This window comes from Cicer arietinum, chromosome 1, assembly GCF_000331145.2.
Source record: "Cicer arietinum cultivar CDC Frontier isolate Library 1 chromosome 1, Cicar.CDCFrontier_v2.0, whole genome shotgun sequence".
Taxonomy (NCBI): domain Eukaryota; kingdom Viridiplantae; phylum Streptophyta; class Magnoliopsida; order Fabales; family Fabaceae; genus Cicer; species Cicer arietinum.
Genome location: NC_021160.2, coordinates 21,574,650 through 21,591,392, shown reverse-complemented (window position 1 = coordinate 21,591,392; position 16,743 = coordinate 21,574,650). Strand labels below are relative to the sequence as shown.

The window sequence follows — 16,743 nt, the reverse complement described above, 5'->3', positions numbered from 1 at the left end:
CAAAATTAGAAAAAGACAAAGAGAATAATTTTTTTTGTTGCAATGAACCAACCTATACCTCTTTCAGTGTATCTTTGGCCAACCTATACCTCTTTCAGTGTATCTTTGGCCAACCTATACCTCTTTCAGTGTATCTTTGGCCAACCTATACCTCTTTCAGTGTATCTTTGGCCAACCTATACCTCTTTCAGTGTATCTTTGGCCAACCTATACCTCTTTCAGTGTATCTTTGGCCAACCTATACCTCTTTCAGTGTATCTTTGGCCAACCTATACCTCTTTCAGTGTATCTTTGGCCAACCTATACCTCTTTCAGTGTATCTTTGGCCAACCTATACCTCTTTCAGTGTATCTTTGGCCAACCTATACCTCTTTCAGTGTATCTTTGACCAACCTATACCTATTTCAGTATCTTTGGAGTAGAGTCGGCAATTTCGAAGAAGAAGATGATTTTGCGAGGATGGCGAATGACTGGGAAGTCATTAAAAAAATTAGGGATTAGAGGAATTAAAAGAGGAAAAAATTATTTAGAAACTAAGTAGAAAAAAATGAGGTGAACATGGCACCAAAATTAGAAATAGACAAAGAGAAGAATTTTTTTTGTTGCAACGAACCAACCTATACCTCTTTCAGTGTATCTTTGACCAACCTATACCTATTTCAGTATCTTTGGAGTAGAGTCGGCAATTTCGAAGAATAAGATGATTTTGTGAGGATGGCGAATGACTGGGAAGTCATTAAAAAAAATTAGGGATTAGAGGAATTAAAAGAGGAAAAAATTATTTAGAAACTAAGTAGAAAAAAATGAGGTGAACATGACACCAAAATTAGAAATAGACAAAGAGAAGAATTTTTTTTGTTGCAACGAACCAACCTATACCTCTTTCAGTGTACCTTTGGAGTAGAGTCGGCAATTTCGAAGAAGAAGATGATTTTGCGAGGATGGCAAATGACGTACACAAGAGGGAATAAGAAATTGTTGGAGGAAGTCATTAAAAAAATTAGGGATTAGAGGGATTAAAAGAGGAAAAAACTATTTAGAAACTAATTAGAAAAAATGAGGTGAAACATAAAAACACAAAGAACTCTCTAAGGCGTACACATAAGCTTTTTTGTTGAGGTGGGATATGTTTGCACATGTGGAAGAAATTCTATGAGGTGGCATGAGAGTTGACATGAGAGTCTATTTTAAATATATATAATAGATTTCCACACAAAAATAACATTTGTCATTAAAAAGTCTTATTTATATCTCAATAATTCTAGTTTTTTTTAGGGGAAAAAAATAATCCTATAGTTTCTTTTCACCTTTTTTAACAACACATTTTAGTAAAAGAAATTATTTAACCTTAAAAGTGAGTGTTTAAAATGAGCGATCTTGTTCAATTAGGAGGAGGGGCATGTACTAGAATGATGGTAATTGTGTCAGTAAGGAGAAGATTTAGTATAAGTATAAAATTTGTCCACCTTGGAGAAGTTGCATTTGTAGCCATAGATTTATTAAATATTTAATACTTAGCGGTTGAGATTCAAGATGGAGTAATTGTAGAATACCTTTTTATTTTTACAAAGCAAAAACCAATTTTTATTAATGACCACAAACCTGATCACTAGGTGTGACAGGTTACAAAACAACTATCGTTTCTCTATTTGCTAGTTGCTGCTTTATTTTTTTTACTAAACTAGTTGCTGCTTTAAGATCTGTATAAATACATAGATGTAATTTTATTAAATTAATATTTTTTTTGTCTGAGAAACATTTATATGGGCCTTTCACGGGAAAGTGTTCATCCAGCCCCTTTCACGCATTTGTGTTAGTTGACAAAAAAATTAATAACACTTTTGTGTTACATAAAAAAAGCATTTAGATGTTGGTAAAGAAATAGTAAACCACTCCGTATTAATTTGGCATGTAAGATATTGTTGACTCATTATATGTAAATGATTATGTTTTTGAAAATAAATTAATATTGTATATTTGAACAGAAGAGTATTCAGTGTTTTTGTTTTGACTCAAGAGTATTTAAAAAGTAAGCATTGTTATATAGAATTTATTTAGAGTTGAAAACAAAATTAATAAAGTTGTGTTGATTACATTATTATTCTGATAAACTGAAACAAAGTCTAAATTTTAAATAGAGGTGTTCACTTTAAATTGTTTCTGAACAAAAAAATCATACAATTAAAATATTAAAATATTTGTAAGTTGGTTCGGTTTGGATGAAACCTCCAAAAACAATACTTGGAACAAATGAATAAAACATACCTCCAAGGGAACCTTTCATCATACTAAATCATATGGTTGAAAAACTAACCAGTACATGACCCGATTCTGCCTAAGTTGCACATACATATATGGGGAATTGATACAATGTCAATAAGACCATAATCTACAAAACAGAAGGAGTATTTATGGGTCGGATGAAGTGGTCAAATATGATATCTGAACCAATAAATATTATTTGAATTGGATTGAGTTAACTAAATCCGTCGAATTAAGAACGGATTGGGTTAGGTTGGATTTGAAGGTTATAAAGAATTTTAAATAAAAAATTTAACTTAATTTAATTACTTAAACATCTCAAAAATCATAAAATTTTATCATAATATATCCTTTAATAAATACATTCACAAAAACAACAAAACACTTAAATTAATTAAGTTAATGACAAATTCTCAAATAAAATTCAATAATTAAACTATAACTATACATCAATAATAGAGAGAAAAAAATTATTATGTTAATGGGTTGAGTTTACGGGTCCATTAATTCAAAATGTCAAATCTGTTACCAAAAACGAATATTATTGAATTTAAATGGATTGATTCAGGCTACATTCAAACTTGAATGAGTTGGATCAAAACACATCTATTATAATATATTAAAATAGAGTTTCAATTTATATTACGACACATCATCAAACATTGTGTCACTTCATTTAAATATTGTCAGCTAAAAAAATATGATGTAGCACAACATCTAAAAAGCACTATTCCATCCTTATTATTCTATATACTTGCAATTTGCTTTAACACACATTTTATTATTCATATTTTAGCTTATAATATTTTGTCGAACTATTCATATATACAAATTACAATACAATAAATATTAGTTATTTGACATTTATTGCTCCTTCATCATTATTGGTAACAGTTATTCTTAATTTTAACTCTACAATTAATATATTGGATCCTTTTAAAGTTTTCTCAAGAAATACATGACTATAATTAGAGGAAAATATTATATATCATATATTGTTTATGTTTATCTGAAAATAGAAAGACAATAGAATATATGATTAGGTCTATATGCAACTCTTTCTATTGAAATATGTGTTAGATGGATTATCGATAATTTTGTACTTGCTTGTATCTAATTTACAATGCTTTGTATGCTCATTTTTACATGCTTTCAAACTTTTTCGTTTTTGATAAGTAAAAAGTATGAAAAAGTTTAAGTTTGTATAGTTTAGATCTTTGAGTTTTAATTCTATTTATATGTTTTGATAAATTTGTGTTCAATTGTTGTTGGTGAGATTTGGTTCAAATACATCAAATTTTTATCTAAAATTTATATTTTACTACATAGTATATTATGTGTCATCCAATGTATTTGTCAAATATACGTTGAAACTAGAATTCTAACACCAATACCCACATCCTAAATTTCATTGATAATATAAATAAGTTATATATTATTTATATGATGACATTTATATTTTCACTTCATCTTTAGACATATTTGGTTAAAGAGTGTAACACTTAACTCTTTAAAATTTTCTCAGATGAAGAATAATAAATACTTTATGTCTATGAGATAAATATATTCCACATTTTTTATTTCTGCAATTGTTTAATTTCTTTAAATTCAATATTACATAGTGTCATCATGGAAAAAAAAATCATGTTTTGATGAAAAATAACTATTTTTAGTGAAATATATAAAATATATAATTCTATATAAAATCATGTTATTATATAATTAAAATTAATATTTAAAACAAATAGATATAATTTAGAATAGGTCAATAATTTGCTATTGAAGTATAAAGTTGTTTAGATTCAATTTATATCATTTATTATGTTTTGTTCTATTTTTTTCTATTATACCATCGTTGATATAGATTTAGAGAAAAATTTGTATATTATTTGAAATATTACATTTATTTTGTATGGTTATATATTAAAATATATTTTTTAACTTTTCTAAAATAATAAAAAATAAAAATTGTGTATGTGTGTGCAAAATAGTAAAAAATTTCGATACTAAACAATAAGTTATCTCAAACACGTATTTTATAACCATTTTTTTGTTTTGTATATAAAATCTATTTACCAAAGTCGTAATTTATAAACATAGTATGCACTTTTTAACCTACCAACACACTTTTTTTAAAGACAAAATCGTAAAATTTTAGGTGGATTATTATCAAATTATATATATAATATTACTTAATATTTGAAACGATTATATGTTTATCCGCGTAACATGCGAGTCTTAATTTAATATTAAATTAATTTAGATGATTGTCTTCACGGATATACTCATATCTATTATCACCTCTGGTGATGAAGTGAAATAATAAAAACACAAATGATGTGGATGTTGCTAAAATGATAGGCCCTAAACAGATATGTTTTTCCACATTTCAGGGAACAAAAATTAGATCAAATCAGTGGTTCTATGTGAATAAATCTCAAGTACTTTCAAAGCATGCTAATTAACTATATCATAGTTTAATAATGAAAATGTTGGGACCAAGTATCATATTGGGATTTGGGAATGAATGTCACGAGAGAAAACCACGACAAGTCTATAATCGATAGAATTTGAGAATTTTCAAATATATTTTAAGTTGTATGGTATTTATTTGTTTTATGTTGTAGTTGTTATGGTCAGGTGAAAAATCATATTTTTTGGAGTGTTGAATTTGTAATAAGTTGAGTGAACAAAAAATAATAATAGTTATTATTTAGTGCAGATTTTTATTCCAATCAAACAAACAAGTTTATAATTTTACTCTATATAATTGTGTTGATGTTAGGCATGGTGTTTTTTTGTATTTTTCTTTCTTCTCTCTTTTCCACATTTTACAGCAACTTGTGTTTTTTCTTCCATGATATTTGAGTTTCGTTGATCTTAAGGAATCTATGGAAAAACAAAACCAATGAGAAATTTTGTGAGTGAGAAAAAATAAGTAAATCATCGCAAAAAAACCTTTAAACACTATAAATGGCTTCCAACAATGACACTTTACCTCCACCTCATCATGTATTTAAAGCGGAAAACTATCATTTGTGGCCTGCAAAAATGAAAACTTATTTGAGAACTCAAAGTTTATGGGATGTGGTGAAAAGTGACAGCAACCCACCACCTCTCTCAAACAATTCAATATTAGCTCAAATAAAAAATCACATTGAGGAATTGGAAAAAGAATGAAGAACATTTGTCATAATAAATGTTGCGCTACATGATGATATGTTTATCAAGATCTTGAATCTTAAAGCTGCAAAAGAAGCTTGAGATAAATTGAAGGAGGAGTTCCAAGCAAGTGAAAGAACAAAAAAGATGCAAGTGTTGAACTTGATAAGAGAGTTCGAAGCACTAAAACTGAAAGAAACATAAATTCTAGTGATCAAAGAGAAAGGATGCAACACAAATTAGATTAAAGAATGTTACACAAATTAGATTGCTGAGAAAGGAATTTAGTGATCAAAGAGTTGTGGAAAAAATTCTAGTGTGTCTTCTAGAGAGGTTTGAATCAAAGATCTCATCTCTCAAAAAAATAAGGATTTTTCTCAAGTCACACTTGTTGAGTTTGTTAATGCTTTGCAAGCTATTGAGCTTAGAAGCTCTTTGTGGATGTAAGAAAATATTGAAGGTGTTCTTGTGTCCATCACGAAAGGCAAACACCAAAGTTGCAATAGTTTTGAGAAAAAGCCTTTTGATGAAAAGAAAGGTAAAGGAAAAAAATGGAGGAGGTCAACAACAAATGGAAGGTTGAAAAAAGAAGTTTTCACCTTGCCAACAATGCAAAAAAGATATCCATTCAGAGATGTATTGTTGGTACATGTCATGAGTTAAATGTAGAGCTTGCGATCAATTTAGTCATGTGGAGATGGTTTGCAAAAACAAAGCAAACCAATAAGCGCAGTAAGCCCAAGTTGTTGAGCACCACCAAAAGTTTGAAGTACAATTATTTATGGCTTTTTATTATTCAACAACCAATAGTAAGGAAGCATGGCTAATAGACAATGGGTGCACTAACCATATGACTCATAATGTTAACATTTTTAAGGAATTTGATAAGTCTTTCTACTCCAAAGTTACCATTAGCAACGGAGAACATGTTGTCAAAGGCAAATGAGTTGTAGTTATTGAAATTCCCTCAGATATCAAATATATTTTAGATGTTTTATTCGTACCTGAAATAAATCAAAGTCTTTTAAGTGTGGGGCAAATGATGGAAAAGAACTACTCATTGCATTTCAAAGACACTAGATGCACTATTATTTATCCTCTAAGTTATTGTTCGTTGAAATGAGAGGTAAAAGCTTTTCAATTTAGTTGAAGCAAACATCCATGCCTTTTTTTTCCATGTACAATTAATGATTCCTCTTTGTGGCATAAAAGGTTGGGTCACTTTAGTTACTCCATATTGAAGCATACGAGTTCTACTGATTCCTCTAATGATTTGGTTGAATCTTTTTTGGAGCAAACCAGAATCTAGCATCAATTTACTATTCCTTACACTCCTTAACAAAATGGAGTGTGTGAAAGGAAGAACGTGACATTCACGAAAATGGCTCGATGTTTGCTTTTTGAGATAGGTATTCCTAAAAAAAATTGGGTAGAGACTAGAAACACCTCGGTGTACTTGCATAATTTGTTGTCTACCAAAATTTTGAAGAGAAAAACATCATATGAAGCATGGTATGAAAGGAAGCCTTTTGTGGAACACTTAAAAATATTTTGTTGTGTGTTATACTCATGTTCCAAATGTGAAAAGAGATAAACTGAAAACAAAGTCGAAAGTTGGTATGTTTTTAGGGTACAGTAGTAACTTCAAAGAATGTCAAATATACATTTTAGAGACAAAAAAAAATATGTTTAACAGAGATGTGAAGTTTAACGAGTTCTTTAAATGGAATTGGGAGAAAAGTCAAATTGGAGGTTTAAGTAAAGAGTTTCCAACATAAAACAATTGGGAAGAGCAAAACTCAAAAGATGGAAATTTTGATAGTCACGCTGACTTTCCAACCCGAGGTACTAGAACCTTGGATGACATTTATGATAGGTTCAATATAGATACATTAGAGCATGTAGGGTATGTTGAAGATGTTGATATTGAGGGTCGGAAAGCTGCTATGTGGGAGGAGATAAAGATGATTGAGAAAAATGATATTTGATAACTTGTAGACAAATCAAAAAATCAAAAGGTGATCGATCTTAAGTGGGTTTACAGAACCAAACACAACCTGGAATTTTGTTGATTTTCAACATGGTGTTGATTTTTCAAATACTTTTGCACATGTTGTAAGGCTGATATAATTAGATTGTTGGTTGCATTGGTAGCAAAATTGGGATGAAAACTTTATTATTTTGACGTTAAATCAACATTCTTAAATGGGCTCCTTGATGAAGACATTTATGTTGACCAACCAGAAGGTTTTAAGGTTGCAACAAGTGAACATAAAGTTTACAAGCATCACAAATCCCTTTGCGGTCTAAAACAAGCTCCATGGGCTTTGTTAGTAGAATTGATGGTTATCTTTTGCAAAAAGATTTTAAAAGAACTGAAAATGAAGCTACTTTGTCTATGAAGAGGTTGAAGAATGAAGTGCAACTCATAGTGTCCCTGTATGTTGATGATTTTTTGGTTATAGGAAATGAATCTAATTTCCTACTCAATTCAAACAAGATATGGAGAATGAATTTGAAACGACATATTTGGGTGAAATGAAATATTTTCTTTGGATGGAGATCCTTTAGTCGGATGCTGGAATCTTCATTTCATAGAAGAAATATGGTTTAGAGGTATTAAAAAAATCGCATGAAGAGATGCAAACCTATTTCAACGCCATTGGTTGTAAATGTAAAATTATCAAAAGATGATGGTGATAATAGTGCAGATGCTTCTATTTATAGAAGCATAATTGAAAGTCTTTTGTATCTTTCAGCAACCATACCAAATATAATGTTTATTGCTAGCTTACCTTCCAGGTTAATGCATTCTCCAAGCCAAGTCCACCTTGGTGCAGCAAAAGGAGTTTAAAGGTACTTAAAAGGTACAATTCATTTTGACTTGTGTGTTTTTGAAAAATAGAAGTGGAGACCTCCAAGGTTATGCAGATAGTGATTGAGCAGGAAGTGTAGACGATGTCAAGAGTACATATGGTAATGTTTTCTGGTTTGGCAATGTTTTTTCTTAGAATTCAAAAAAAAACAAGATGTGATGGCTCAATTCTCAGCTGAAGCTAAATATATTTTCGTTTCAACAACAACCAATCAAGCTATTTGGCTAAGGAAGATTTTATCAAATGTTGGATAAGTTCAAAACAAAGCAACTATCATATGGGATGATAACTAATCTGCTATTGCTATAGTAAAAAAATCATATCTAACATGGAAGAATCAAACACATTAAGGTGAAATATCATGCTATTAGAGAGCCTAAAAAGTCAAAAGAGGTTAGCTTGGAGCATTGCAATTCAGAAAATCAGATTGCACATGTAATGACCAAAACTCTTTCTAATGGCGAGTTTAAGTAGTTGAGATCAAAATTTGGAATATTCAACAAAAATCTCAATGAGGAGTGTTAGAATTTGATACTTATTTAATATACTTTTAAATTGGATTACGTTTATTTTATTTTATATTGTAGTTGTCATGATTAGGTGAAAGACCCGTGTCTTCCTGAGTGTTGGATGTGTTGTAAGTTGAATGAACAAAAAATAATGATAACTACTATTCATTGTATATCTTTATTCTAGTCAAACAAACAAGTAGATTTTATACATAATTGTGTTATACTTTTTATTTATGTAATAAAAATTTATTTTTCTACTAGATTTTATGCTTTTTTTTTTATTGATCTTTTTTCTTTTCTCCGTATTTTACTGCAACCTGTATTTTTCTTATAATTCTCTTATGGATATCTTAAAATACAAATTGAGTGAGCTTTAAATCCCAACTCACTACAATACGTACGATGGAAAAATTCATGTTGAGAGGAGATAAGATGGCATGGAAGGAAATAATATTATATGCTCGATAGACTTCATAATCAATGTTTTCTCCAATAAAATTAGATTGATTGAGCTTGTTAATTAATATCTACCTTATATCACTATCACTATTGGTACCATAATGCAAAAAAATACTCCACAACTATTCTTCTACCAGGGACCATCCTACGGTTGATGGGACTGAAAAAACTATCTTAGAAGATTAACATTTAAATCATCAATACTTACCAAAGAGTATTTGAATAAGATAGTACAAGTCTCTTTGTAGTTAATTAGAGATTATGAATTCAAATTGAGTCTTGAGAATGCAGCAGCCCTACTACAGGGATAATATTCAATTTACACCAAAATAAAATCAAGACACAAAATTAAAATATTATTTTAATATTAGTATTATAAAATTATGTTAAAGTAACAAGTTTGAAGCAAAATATTATCTATAATATACTGAAAAGTAACATCACCAAATAAAATTGATCGATTATGTTTAAAATTTATGAAATAATAATTAAAATATATCAAATTAAACAAACATGTATTATTTAAAATAAATTAAAACTAACAAATAATAATTTAATACAATGTTTTATATTAAAAATAAATAAATATTAAATTTTATAAAATTTGGTTTGGTTTTTAAATATGAATCTGAAATCAATCTAGTTTGATCAATTTAAAAAAAAAAATCCAAACACATAATAATATTTAGTTCTGTGCAATTTTTTGTTCTCTAGATTGTTATGCGGTTTTTGTTGAATTGGTTTGGATAAACTTTAATTTTAAACTCGGTCAAATATATACTTGACAGGTCAAATTAAAATTTAACCTTAAGAAAATAGATTTTTGACAGCAGCTAACCTCAAATCAACCCCAGATCTAAACTACCTGATCTTCACTTAATCCTCGTTAATATCGAGCAAACCATAAATTAAAATGTGCACAAAGCTCAAATGGGAGACATGGTGAAGTTTGGATCTTTCAACAGCATGAAACAATTTCTTCTATGAATCTATGAATTTTGAATGTATGTTTGATAAAGATGAAATCATGAAATAATACCACTTCTATATTTCTTTTAAAATTAACCTATATTATTATAGTGGAGAAATATACATAGCCCATTTTCATAAATGAGGTAGGTGAATGATTTAAAATGGGAGGTGTAAAAGTAAAATATGTTAATCGAGATTATTAAACACATTGGGTAGATTTTGTAATTGTGTTAACCAATCAAACAGGCAAATGTCAGTCAAAAATCGACTTGCCCATGGTATGAAAACCACATAGCTATCACATAAAATTAATCCGTGATGTAGAGTTCTACCCCCTCATCAAATTACACCAATAGGTTAACAGCAAATACCAGCTTATATAAGATCATGTAGTTCAATATGGAAAATTATGCCCTTACTTCTCACCACGTTTTCTTTTCAGTGATCCACTAACAGCAGCTTTAGCTTTTGCCCAATCTTTCAAAGAAGCAGCACTTCTCATAAACGAGCATGTTTCTCCTATTTCAACCTTTGTACTGGATCCTTCCCTTGGACATGTTTCAATTGTTTTCTCAACTACTGGAGCAGAAACTATACCATCGGCACCAACATGCTCACTATTCTCTGGTACAATATTCCTTAAGTTGAAGCCATCAATGATAGTTCTGTTAACAGTTTTATTATCAGCACCATTATGCTTGCAATCATTGGAATCAGCAGGGTGCAAAATGGGTTCCTTGGCCGTTTGTTCTGCGAAAGTAATGCCAGGCAAAATTTGTGAAATGCTAAATGAGTTGTTTTTCTCATTAACCAGTTGGGTCCAGGATTGCTTTTGCAGCCATGCAGAGCCTCTGCCGGTCTCTTTTGGTGCAGTGTTATGCTGAGTTTCAACAGGTTCAGTTATTGCTTGTTTATTGATAGGTGGAGCTTCGGCAGGTTCTTCCATCGCTTGTGCATTCGTAGGTTGAGCTTCAGAAGGCTCTTCTATCACTTGTGTATTATTGGTGGGTTTGCTCTCTAGGTATTCATCACTTTCCATGTTTTCAGTTTCATCGTCTGTAGATGAAGGTGTTAAAGATTCAGAAGGCTCTTCTATCACTTGTGCATTGGTGGGTTTGCTCTCTAGGTATTCATCGCTGTCCATGTTTTCAGTTTCATCGTCTGTAGATGAGGGTGTTAAAGATTCAGAAGGCTCTTCTATCAGTTGTGTATTGGTGGGTTTGCTCTCTAGGTATTCATCGCTTTCCATGTTTTCAGTTTCATCATCTGTAGATGAGGGTGTTAAAGATTCAGAAGGCTCTTCTATCACTTGTGCATTGGTGGGTTTGCTCTCTAGGTATTCATCGCTGTCCATGTTTTCAGTTTCATCGTCTGTAGATGAGGGTGTTAAAGATTCAGAAGGCTCTTCTATCAGTTGTGTATTGGTGGGTTTGCTCTCTAGGTATTCATCGCTTTCCATGTTTTCAGTTTCATCATCTGTAGATGAGGGTGTTAAAGATTCAGAAGGCTCTTCTATCACTTGTGCATTGGTGGGTTTGCTCTCTAGGTATTCATCGCTTTCCATGTTTTCAGTTTCATCGTCTGTAGATGAGGGTGTTAAAGAACCATCAGAATTTTGTTGATCTTTATCAGAATCGAACTTTGGCCCTATGAGAGAGGCACTGAAAGCAGCATTGCCTCCTTTACCAAGCGGCATTTCCACGTTTTCAGTTTCATCATCCGTACAGGAGGGTGTTGAAGAACCATCAGAATTTTGTTGATCTTTACCAGAATCGAACTTTGGCAATATAAGAGAGGCGCTGAAAGCAGCATTGCCTCCTTTACCAACAAGTTCTCTCCATGAAGACTTCTGAGACCATGAAACTTTAGCAGGTACACCAAAATCATATTCTGGTTCAGTAGACTGTTTACCAGACCCCAGATCATCTAGAAGAGTCTGCATTTTACTCTTGCCAACAGGGGTACTAGACACACCTTCATTGCTTTTGCTTTCTGATTTGGGAAGTGGTTTTTTCTTCTTTACCTTGTTAGGATTGCTATTACTCCCTTTCTGCACTTGAAGCATACTCTTGTTGGGTTCTTCCTCATCAATATTGATTTTATTGGACCGTGATTCCTGAAGATCGAAAATAACAATTAGATAGAATAGATTACCTTTTCTTTGATAGAAGTAATCAGACACTACCACTTAGATATAGGCTGTGTTTGACTAGGCATTTTAGCTAGTTTATAGCTTGTTAGAGTGACCATAACTAAAGGAATTTGATAAAAGAATTTATCCAACTTGCTTATTGCATTATGTCCGACACTACCTGAAGTGAAGTCTGAACTTATAGCAGCTTTTTAATATTACCCTCTATTTTGACGAAATTTCTCCTTTACTGTGAGCCACTAGATGATAGATTTATTTTGTTTATTATTTTGGGATACATAAAATGCAATCAAAAGGATCCTATATATTTATTTTAATTGTTATACTACTTTCACTATTCTTTAGTGTTACTTTTGCAATCAATCATAACATTATTAATTTAATTTTTAAACCAAAATAAAAAGTGTTCAGAATTAACTACAACAACCTAAAAAAATAATTACCTAAGACATTTTTCCCGAAAAAAGTAAAAAGTAAAGTAACTTAAATTAAAAAAACATATAAATGCATGTTTTTATGTCATTTTGCATTTGTCAACTAGTTCAATGGCTAATTTGACCTAGTATTTGTAATTCAAATAGACTAAACAACTTTCAGTTAAAAATTAATTTATCAGCTTTCAACATGCTCGTCAACTATTTTTCCAAACAAAACCCATATATTCAATCTGCTTCTCCAAATTAAAAAGAAATGAAACTAACCTGATTTTCCATGACCCTTTCAAGTTCTTCGCTCCCTATTAAAGCTGCTTTATTTTTCTTCGTTGCAATGTTGATTATGATACCATCGTCGTCGTCATCTGTTTCACTATCTGCTTCCAATGCATTAGAATGTAAAGCATCGCGAGATTCAAATGCATCTTGCTTCTTTACAAGATGCTTGGTGGCAGGAACCTTTTCTTTTTCAAGAAGCTTGTTCATCACAGCATTCATTATGTTAATTTCTTCATCATTTATTCCACCAATTTCTGCTTCCCTGTTCATAGATGACTTTTCTCTTGTTGGGACAAAAGGACTACAATGTTCCTCACAATCGCAAAAATGCACAGGCATAGGAGGAACTTTAATATTCTGGAAACTGTATTTATGCTTGCCAGTTCCACTAAATGGTATGGATTTCACCTGAACAGAAGCACAAGTATATTTGTACCATGTGAAAATTGTGTCAAGCGGTTTAGCAATAAAATATTTATACAACTGCAAAACTAAATTCTATATAACTACACGATCATAGGTTGAGATATACTAGATCAGGAAAGCTATTTAAAAATCAGAATCAATGCATGCATTTTGTATCAGTAAAAGTACATATATAGCATTTTTAAGAAGTATAAACATCGACAAGTATGAAAATTATCCTCAATCAGGATGCAGCAAACAAACGGAGCTTTAACTGTATTCTAAAACTAATTATATAAAATCGAAAAATGGAGGGTTCATGTCATTAAACTCAACAACTCCCATAGAACATACTAAAATAAATAAATAAATAAAAGAGAGTAAATAGGTTATATTCCTAACTAACCGATCTTAATCTTGGGAAGAAAATATTGAGAGGCTTTTCATTTAAATCTGCAGCGCGTCTCGATTTGGGCATTTCCTTCACCAAATCCTCCTTATGAGTAGAAAGATCAGCAGCTGGTGGTTCGGTACTAAGCATCGCATCTTGTTCCCATTCTTTTTTCAAGCGATCAAGATAATGCTCTTTAGCCTTTTCAAGTCTTAGCTTTCCACCTTTCCACACACACCCATTATACTGCAATGCCAACACAATCATTAATTTTGAAAAAAGCATGAAATTAAGTGATTGAATGAAGTGAGTAATGTTACCTTGCTGAAAAGTTTGGAAAGGGATTTAGGATCGGAGAGGAAATCAAGGTAAGCGAGACTGCGACCTTTGGTTCGGATGGTTTCGAGTGATTGAATGGTACCTAATGATTCGAATAACCTGCGAATGTCTTCGGCGGTTACGGCTTCACTTAATCCTCCAACGAATATTCTCACTGCTCTCTTCTCGTTTTCTTCTTCCTCCATCTCTGAAGCGTTGTTCTCTCTACGACTCAAGACGGAATAATAGGGTTTTTGTTTTGTGAAGCAGGTTTAAGGACGCCGTTTATGCTTGTGGAAGTGATTTTATTTATTTATTTATTTTGGTTTATTTTTATATTTTCGATTGGTTACAAGTAAAAAAATTTACATTAATTGGTGTTAAGCCTTACCTCATTGTTGTGTGGTTGTATGACTTAATTTAGTGGAATTTAGTATAAACAAAAAATTATAATAATTTAGTGATTGAAGTGTTTTTTTTTTTAAATTTGCATTTACCTCCTTGATGTTATCTTGAATTACACGACACTTTTTAGTTTTGAAAAAATACTTACTTCTTATATCTTTACTAAAAAAAATATATTAAATATTTTTTGTCACACTTATATCTTTTGATACAAAATCTCAAATTAATATTTTAATAATAATTAAATAAAGTTAATTAAAAATTTAATTATGATTCTAAAAGTATTTTGCTTTTTAATATGTATTTTTGAATGTATTAATTAAACGTATGTATTAAACATATCAACACAATATCATTTTGAAAGAAACAAGATTATTTTGAAAATCGAATAGTTTATTAAAATATAAGTTTGGAAAAACAAATGTTGTTCTTCTTTACATCCTTCAATCTTATCAAACCAATAACGTTCTGGTTCAGGAACGAGAAATAGACAAGATGGTTTTTGATTTGCTAATGAACTAGTCTTCATTACAAAGGTACATGTACACTTGTATCAAAAATATCAATTTCAAAAAGTTTAACAAAGGCAAAAGCTAAGCATCAAAAACAAACAAGCAATATCAATCTCCAAATTGATAAAGCAACAAGTACAGTTATGACACACATGATAAGACACTGCAACTGCACTTTTGAGCAGTCTGCGCACAACACAAAAAAGCATGACATCTAACAGATGTCAAATGTTTTCAGTCTAGCACTCACTCAAAACAGAAACAAATATTGTTTTGGTTATAAAGCAAAAACATTTCTGATTTTTAACAACACTTATCTATTAAAGCAACAACTGGATAGTTGGATTTCCAAACGGCTATATGAGTTATCATCAGCCTTCGTGAAGCCTATAAAAGGAACATCAAGGTCAAGGAAACAGCAAGAGTTGAAAGTGCAAAAAATCAATCACTTAAACAACCATACTTGAAAATCCAAAAGCTCTCCAATCAAAGTAAAAGCTCCAGTTATGTTTCACTAGATTTGATGATCTATTTGCTGAAAATATAAACTCAAACAAGGGTTGAGTATATTTTGATCCATTAACCTCTTTAAATCATTTCATTTGAAACTCAAGACTATTGTGTTGAAGATAGTTTGAGTTAATTGTAAAAAAAAAAATTGATTAAAATGTGATTTGTAAGAACTCTTTCTAAGATTGAAAGGTAACTGTTGAAAATCCTTTCAAGGTAGAAAGGTAAAATATTGTAATTGATCAGGATCGACCTAGAAAGTTAATGTGAAAAGTAAGAACAATCTTGTTTAAACACTTTAGTGAAAAACCCACGTGTGAAGACTAGATGTATTATTGTGTGATTATTTTTTCATTATCTCTATTTCTGACTCACTAACCATATATCACGTAGGGAAGTTTTCTTTTGATTTCACTAACTAATAACATTATGCTTTTGTTGTGTTTAAAAATTAATATTGATATTGAGTTAACTAAATTTAAATTAAGTAGTAACTAATTAAAAAAAAAAGGCAATTACAACTCAAACCTCTCTTCCTTATAATTGATATTGTCATTTCAACATCTATTTATGTCATTTACTATATGACACAATTAAAAAATTTGGTTTAATTTGTAAAAGTATGACTATAGATCTAGTATTTACAATTTTAAAATATATGGGTATGTTCTTACTAGCACAACTATAATGTGTATTCGAGTGTATTTTTGATAAATGACAGATAAAGTTAAAATAGTGACGTAAAATCAATAGAGGAGATTAATGTTTTTTTAAAACTATAAGGAGTATTCATGCATTTAAGGTGTCCTCGTGAAAGATTTGAATGGTGTTATTTAAACACTAAACCTCTTATTTGAACCAGGTGATAATTGCATCTATTTATTTACCATTCATCTAATTTGTGTAGTACCTCAATTTTGTCTGACCAATTAAAAATAATTTTTAAAAAGTAATAACAAGATGTTTTTTAATAAGCATTTTGAAAATAATTATTATTAAGTAAAAAATTCGTTATTTTACAAATGGCCCAAATTTTGAAGTCTATACGGGTATCTATTACATTATATTTAACAAATAATAATAATAATAATAAT

General features: G+C 30.5%; 1 protein-coding gene, 1 long non-coding RNA gene and 1 pseudogene across 2 annotated transcripts; 1 reads left to right on the top strand and 2 right to left on the bottom strand.

Moving 5' to 3' along the window:
- Positions 1-4,953: 4,953 nt before the first annotated feature.
- LOC140919899 (uncharacterized) lies at positions 4,954-8,897 on the bottom strand. The gene is made up of 3 exons (XR_012162529.1): positions 8,220-8,897; positions 5,261-5,305; positions 4,954-5,151 (listed from the first exon to the last, which is right to left on the bottom strand). It is a non-coding gene; the product is annotated as an uncharacterized lncRNA (long non-coding RNA).
- LOC140920558 (uncharacterized) lies at positions 5,314-6,612 on the top strand (annotated as a pseudogene).
- A 1,515-nt stretch (positions 8,898-10,412) lies between the features above and the next one.
- LOC101506793 (uncharacterized) lies at positions 10,413-14,510 on the bottom strand. Its single transcript, XM_004488218.4, has 4 exons — positions 14,225-14,510; positions 13,920-14,150; positions 13,097-13,516; positions 10,413-12,359 (listed from the first exon to the last, which is right to left on the bottom strand). The coding sequence occupies exons 1-4, from the start codon at positions 14,426-14,428 to the stop codon at positions 10,659-10,661; spliced, it is 2,556 nt and encodes an 851-aa protein (XP_004488275.1). The 5' UTR covers positions 14,429-14,510; the 3' UTR covers positions 10,413-10,658.
- Positions 14,511-16,743: the final 2,233 nt, after the last annotated feature.

Excerpts from the sequence above, each read along its gene's own strand:
- LOC101506793 (XM_004488218.4), bottom strand. The coding sequence starts at position 14,428 with ATGGAGGAAGAAGAAAACGAGAAGAGAGCAGTGAGAATATTCGTTGGA. Across the intron at positions 13,517-13,919 it reads TCTTCCCAAGATTAAGATCG|GTGAAATCCATACCATTTAG; the intron begins GTTAGTTAGGAA and ends GCTTCTGTTCAG. Across the intron at positions 12,360-13,096 it reads AAAGGGTCATGGAAAATCAG|GAATCACGGTCCAATAAAAT; the intron begins GTTAGTTTCATT and ends TTCGATCTTCAG.